A 6,962-nucleotide genomic window follows, 5' to 3' on the forward strand; every position below is an offset into this window, starting at 1 on the left:
TGACATGAATCCATGTTATATATCTAAATGTTCTAGCACATGTATATAGTTCAAACTCTCTTGCTTAATTTCTATCTTTGAGTTGTTTTGAGAATTGAAAATAATATGCCACCTGGTAAAAGAAGCAAAAGAAGAGAAAGTTCTTAAACCAAACACAGTATATAGCGCATACTTTGTCTCTAGCCCAAAGCCCATATATGCTTTCCAAAGTCCAAAGCCCAAAGCCCATTTATAAGTTCATTTGAATTCTATGCAGCTACACCAACAGTTTCTCGCTTTCACCAGGTCGCCTGGCCGCCACTGATCAGGGTTTTCGGTTACTCTGTTTCTCCTTTGTACCTCTGAAATCGAAACACTCTATCTCCCGGAATGACGAAATTCAGAAAGTTAGGTCGACCCACTGGTCACCGTATGTCCATGCTCAGGTTATTGATTTACTGTCTCCTTGTTTCTCTGTTCTCCATCTAATCTTGCTTTACTTCCATTTCAATTTAGCATATTTATTTATGGGTATGTAATTGTAGGACAATGGTCTCTCAATTGGTGAAGCATGAGCGCATTGAGACCACCGTTGCTAAGGTACTTGCTTTTTTTTTTTTTTTTGGTACATTTTTTAGGGGTTTTTCTAGGGTTTATGACAACTGATAAGTTTTGTTTGATTTTATTTCTTGCTTGTTGCTTTTCTGGGATTCTTTTTATAGGTTTTTCCTTTTTCTTGCAGAAGCTAACAAGCGGGTTAGTAGGGTTACTTTGACCATAATTTTTTACTTCATTACGAGCAGAAAAAATAGAAAGCATGATTAATGAGTGAAATTTTTTAGGAAAAGTTGTAAACATGTTACAGATATAATTTTTATTTTATTTTATTTTATTTTGTTTCAGATATATGCTGAAGTAAGGTCTCTTTTGTTTGGAATGCATGGTATTTGGATTCCACTAGGATAACAAATTTGTACCATTGCAAATGGACAGGACATTATAGCTTTAGCCAATACAAACATCTTCCAAGCATGTAACCGTTTCTACTTACACTAACCCTTGCAATCTCAAAAAAAAAAAAAAGGGTGTTTTACTATATAGAAGACGTTAAATTCAATTTGAGGGGAGGTCATCAAAACACAGCTCTATGAGCAGTAATAACTTTTATGTTCTAGTATATATATTATGGGCTACTTAGAACTCTGCATGTCACGTTATTTAAGTAGTACAAGTACAAGCTAAAGAAATGCACATGGTTTACTGATTTGGTTTTTATGTATATTTCCTTTCGGTGGTTTATGGAATTTTTGGTGATAAGTAGTTTAACTGAGCACATTTGTCGTGTTTTCCATTTTGTAGGCAAAGGAGGTTCGACGACTCGCTGATAATATGGTGCAGCTTGGGAAAGAGGTGTGCATAAGAAATTAGTTGTTGCATGCTGCTCTTTCTGCTTTTAATGTTGTGTAGATGATTGAGGTTTAAGAATATAATGCAAAGCTTGGATGAGTTTTGAGCATCTGGAATTATGTTTTTCCAAAGGGCTTTAGTTTTATACTAGTTTGTGATTTATATACTACTGCTACAGCAACTAAGCATTAATCCAAAATAGTTTGGGTCGATTATCCTTTGTTCCATTCTGTCATGTTATAATTAATTCTACACTAATGCCAAGAAAGAAGTTGTAGACTTTTTAAGCCAACTTCTCCCCATGTGATCTTAGGTCTACATCTTCTCTTTTTTGGGCCCTCCATTAATGCATGGATTAGAATTTTAATTTAGTTTTGGACATATTGGTTACATCCCAAGGATGCTGGAAAATTTTTCTGAATGGTTAAGGTTGGCAATCTATATAAACTTTTCAATGTATATATTTTTGCTGCAGACACATCTCATTATCTTGCTATGGCTTTAGGATTCCTACTTGTGTTGATATAAGTGGAAATATGCAAAATACGAGTGTCCTTGAGTTCAAAGTATTTTGCAATGCCAAAACAGAGTTTGCTGTCTCTCTAGCTTATTATTTCTTTTTATAGTTAATTTCTAAACTTGATGGTAACTGTCATTTAAGAACTTCTTGGCTCCTGTGCCTTTTCCCTCTTTATGCATTACATTTTTTCTTTTCTCTAAGGCGGGTTCCTATTGTTTACTATTTGTGTAAGTTATGTTCCTTTGTTGCTCCTATTGAATTTCTCAACAAAAGAAATAAAAACTTTAGCATATTGAAAGTAAATGGGAGTTCTCTATCATCATCATCACTTCATTTTATCTCGGGAAAAAAAATATATATACAGGGTTCCCTTTGTGCTGCAAGGCGTGCGGCTGCGTTTGTGAGAGGGGATGATGTTATTCACAAGCTATTTACAGAACTTGCTTATCGTTACAAGTAAATTTCTGAACCTGACTTCTTTGTTTTTTTTTATTATCAATCCACGATAAAATTAAGTTTGGGTTTATAGGGATCGAGCAGGTGGTTACACAAGACTGCTACGAACTCGTATAAGAGTTGGTGATGCTGCACCAATGGCATACATTGAGTAAGATCTCTGTTCACTCTAAATTGTTTATTTGATTGAGAATTCCTTTTTCATACTGCCAGAGGATGATGAAAGCTTATTTGGCTTTCCTTTTTCCCTCCTAAAGCTAAATTCTTATGGTTCTTTTTTGAGGTTTGGTTTAGGCAAAGTTTTTATTTTCTGCATTTCTGAATATTTAGCATTAGCAACAGTTTGTGCAGTTAAAAATAGTTTTTGTCATCCGCTAAATTTTCATTTGCACATTCGAAATGCAATCTGCAGCTTTGACTCTGTAGATCTACAGATTTTCTGCATTTTTTTCTGGTTTTTCTTTTGTTGTTCTTTCTGGTACTATAAATTTTAAATTTTAGTTTTAATATCTATTTCTCCAACTTATGTTTCTTAAGTTGGTTCATCTTGAAGATTGTTTTTGTAATGGTCGTGAAGACTAAATTAAATTGGTTAATCTTACAATAATTTGTCAAATAATAAAATCTGAAAATTTCTATTCATGAATAATAGAAAGAAGTATAGACATATTGAGAGAAAACCATTTTGGCTAAGAAAATTTGGGCCGAGATGATGCTTGCCTTTAGCCTAAGAGAACTTGGAGGGTGTCCATTTCAGCCCTATTCTTGTACCTGGAAAATATACATTCGCTATGAAGATAATCTCACTGATTCTGAAATGAACACCCTCCATGTGAAATTATTGAAATCAAATGAGTATGCTTTTCTAAATGTAGTTTTGTAAGTATCCGAAATCACAAATTATTGTATATAGCATATATGCTCGTATACATGCATATGCATGTGGCAATAGATAATTAAAAACACATTCTTCGCAGTAAATCACTAAATATATTAAAGTATTTTTTGAATTTGTCTTGTATCTGTATGGTTTTAAATTTTGAATTTTTCCCATTTGTTCTTCCTTTCAAGTCTGGGATTTACTGTTTTTACTGGTTTGATATGAATTTACACATTTGAACAGGTTTATTGATAGAGAAAATGAGCTTAGGCAGTCGAAACCACCAACTCCTCAACCACAACAAAGAGAACCTTTGGATCCCTGGGCAAGATCTCGGCTCAGCAAACAATTTGCACCTCCTAAGGAAGAAAAGAGTTCTGAACCTGAGATATGATAGTCATCCACATTCTTTTCAAGATTTTGATTTTGGTAACTTAAGATTTTGACAATGTATCTGTATTCTGTACGTGATCAGGTTGTTCCAGCATAGCAACATTATGAGCTTTTTTTTCCATGAGATACATGGATAAGCTATAATATATCATCATGCATTTGACAATAATGAGAAATAGCCAAGAACTGGAGGTGGCACCGCGTTGGCTGTAACACTCGAATTCCTCTTTGCCCTCTTAAAGCTTCATTAGCCATTGTCAGCCCCTTGGTAGCTTCCCGAAAGAACTTCCAAATGCTGATCAGACGTTGTCTTACCGACAAAACCAAACAAGAAGAGAGAATATTATTGAGAATATTATGAAACCTTAAGAGAACTCGTCTGCTGTTCTTTAAGAATTTCAGACAGCCTTGGAATCGGTCTGCAACTCAAATTTCCCTCGTTCTAAAATACCAACTCCTCAAAACTCGCATTACCGTCTCCATGAACACCACCATAAGCTGCTGCCCTGAATTAACTCTAGAGAAAATTACTATTGTCTTTGAGTTGACAAAATTAATAATTTTGCCTATGTATTTTGGTAAAATTATTATGATGTCCGTCTCGAGATTTAATTCCGTCAGATTATACGGTTTCCGTGTTCAAAAAGATTTACAGTCCTCCGTGTTCAAAAAGTGGCACTTTTCCGTTATGGGACCCAACTGAAGCCAACTTTATCGGCTACGGTGATAACAGTATTAAAAGTTTTTGTAGTGAAAAAAAATGAAAAAAGAGACCGGTGGATTTGAGATGGTAAAACAGCCGACTGTTAATCAAGAACAGAATCTTTCAACTATCTGAAAAATCAAAATGAAACCCATTAATTAATTATTATTTTATAAATGAGCAGCTTAGATGCTCACTGAGGCTTCACACCAGTGTCTATTCTCTATCACAACATTATTATATAACAAGTAAAATATCATAATATTGAGTTTTATCAACATTATAAATAATAGATTGCATAACTTTTCGTTTGTCATTTATGCATATGTAGTTATTATTCCCTGTCTTCTATAATGTATTTGCATTATAAGAGCTTGTTATTGCCAATTTTAATCACAAACCTTCACTTGAAACTGCTGTCCGAAAAGCAATATTATACAACTTTAGTTAACTAACCAATACAATACTTGAATTTACATATTTAATACTAATATGTCACCTTATATTTCTAATAATGATAATAATTACTAATCAGATGTGGTCTTATTGATCTTCTTACTTCTTGTAGAAAATATAAGGAGTGAGAGTTTGAATCCTCTTCACTGCAAAGATTATCACCAATTTGGTGAATACTACTCGGAAGGGCTACTCCTACTCCCTACTGTGTAGCTTTAAAATTATATTCCGATTTACTGGCCCTTTCATTTATTAAAAAAAAAAATGATAACAATATAAAGAAGTTGAAACTAATCCCGTACCTTTTCTTTACCAATTTTTGATTGTGACAACCCATCTTCCCAGGCCGGACCAATATTAGAACTTGAGTCAGTTTAAGATTGTAAAAGCTGGTAGTAAGCCTAGAAACTATTTACAAAGCCTATCCATATAGTGCGTTTTAAGTCCAATTCCAACATCGTTTATAAAATAGATAATAATGCACACGAAAATTATATACATAATGATCTATTTTACAATCCGCATCACCTACAATTCAGGAACTCTAATAATTTACTTTTTCATTTCTGAAAGTTACTAAACACTATTCGGAGTGAGCATTTCATAGCTTAATTCGGTCAATTTAATTAATTCAGTTAAAGGAATTAAATTTTAGGTTATCAGTTAAAAATTAATTTAATTGAGTTAATCAAATTAACCGACTCTTACAACTACGTTGTTTTAATTAAATAGAAAATAAAATTAAAAACTAAAAATATTTCCATTTTTATTTTGATTAAGCAGTGATTAGTAACTTCGGTTACTTTTTATCTCGGCTAAAGTCAGTTAATCACGAATTTCAGTTAAATTCGATTGTTAATTAAGTTTTCATTTGCTTTAACTTTCGTTTGGTTAGTGATCAAATTAATTAGGTCAAAATGATTCGATTGAGTTCGGTTAAATTCGGTTATGTCAAAAAAATTTTGATTAATTTATTTCATTAAAAATATTACTTAAATTAACTGAATTGACCGAATGCTCACCCATATTCATTTCAATTTTATGAACATATCAAATCTATTTAAGGCAGAGTTGAATGTTTAAATTCAATAAGTAAAATTATATAACTCTTTCGCCTTATATAGTTATATAGAATGAAATCATACATCAATTTAGCCCTCAAGCTAATTGTAAATGAGCAAGTAAATGTAATTCACACATTCAAAATCACAAGCATTTTAAGTTCAACTAGTCACACTAAGTGGTAATTGGTGTGTAGCCTCACCAAGTGAAAAGACTAGACATATCCAAATATTCTTTTCAACCAATATCCATACCACAATCCATGTTGTGGTCCTTTCGATGTACACTCAAGAAGCCACCCGTTCTGGCTAGAAGGATCCTAACCCGTCCTTTCATTTTATTATTTTTTATTTCATATTTTCTTTTTTCAATATCAATGATGCACGTCAGACTTTGGAATATATAAAAGAGGTGCCATTCTCCCATTTGCCATCAATTTCCACCATGGTGACTTAACCTTATTCCAATTCTACATCAAGTCCTAATATATTGCAACTCAATCAAAAATAGTCGTATGTATTTCTCATGTACATCACCACATTTACCATTGGATGGTAACTCTCTGTATATGATATATGTACACGCGAAATGCTTGATGTTTTTGTTTTTTAAAAGTGAAAATATTTGGAAACAGCTCAAATATATCGAGTCCGTTTTTGTAAATACTGAAAATCGGACACCTGTTTTCTTTCCCCAGAAATATTTCTTGCATTAAAAAAAATCAGATTTCAAATTCAAATTTGACAGAATTTCATTATCTTTTTCTATTTTGACATATTAATATTTTATTTTCTTTTTTTTTTATTGGGCATGAAACTTATAAATTATCCTTTAAAAATTATAAATGTACTCTTTTTAAATTATTTTTATATTTCCTATATTTTAAATTTTAAATAAACTCTTATATTTTTTATATTTACGCGTTTCCCTCCACATTTTTGTTTCCTATATTTTTTGAACATGTCGTTTCCCATGTCCGTTTCCACATTTTTCCAATGTCTATTTCCGCGTTTTTCCGATTTTAAATAATTGAGAACAAGGAACTAGGTGAGAATTCTTGGTTTCTATTTATTTTCTAGCTTCATTCTAACTTAATTACTTAATTC

At 32.3% G+C, this 6,962-nt stretch overlaps 1 protein-coding gene across 1 annotated transcript; it reads left to right on the forward strand.

The window, feature by feature from the left end:
* Nucleotides 1-253: 253 nt before the first annotated feature.
* On the forward strand, nt 254-3,848 carry LOC105645166 (uncharacterized). Its single transcript, XM_012230696.4, has 6 exons — nt 254-425; nt 525-579; nt 1,339-1,389; nt 2,271-2,362; nt 2,436-2,513; nt 3,486-3,848. The coding sequence occupies exons 1-6, from the start codon at nt 370-372 to the stop codon at nt 3,634-3,636; spliced, it is 483 nt and encodes a 160-aa protein (XP_012086086.1). The 5' UTR covers nt 254-369; the 3' UTR covers nt 3,637-3,848.
* The last annotated feature ends 3,114 nt before the right edge of the window (nt 3,849-6,962 follow it).

Source organism: Jatropha curcas, chromosome 3, assembly GCF_041381405.1.
Source record: "Jatropha curcas cultivar XTBG-Jc1 chromosome 3, XTBG_Jcur_1.0, whole genome shotgun sequence".
NCBI lineage: Eukaryota > Viridiplantae > Streptophyta > Magnoliopsida > Malpighiales > Euphorbiaceae > Jatropha > Jatropha curcas.

Coding starts and splice junctions, on each gene's coding strand:
- LOC105645166 (XM_012230696.4), top strand. CDS start 370: ATGACGAAATTCAGAAAGTTAGGTCGACCCACTGGTCACCGTATGTCC. Junction 426..524: donor CACCGTATGTCCATGCTCAG/GTTATTGATTTA, acceptor ATGTAATTGTAG/GACAATGGTCTCTCAATTGG. Junction 2,514..3,485: donor GCACCAATGGCATACATTGA/GTAAGATCTCTG, acceptor ACATTTGAACAG/GTTTATTGATAGAGAAAATG.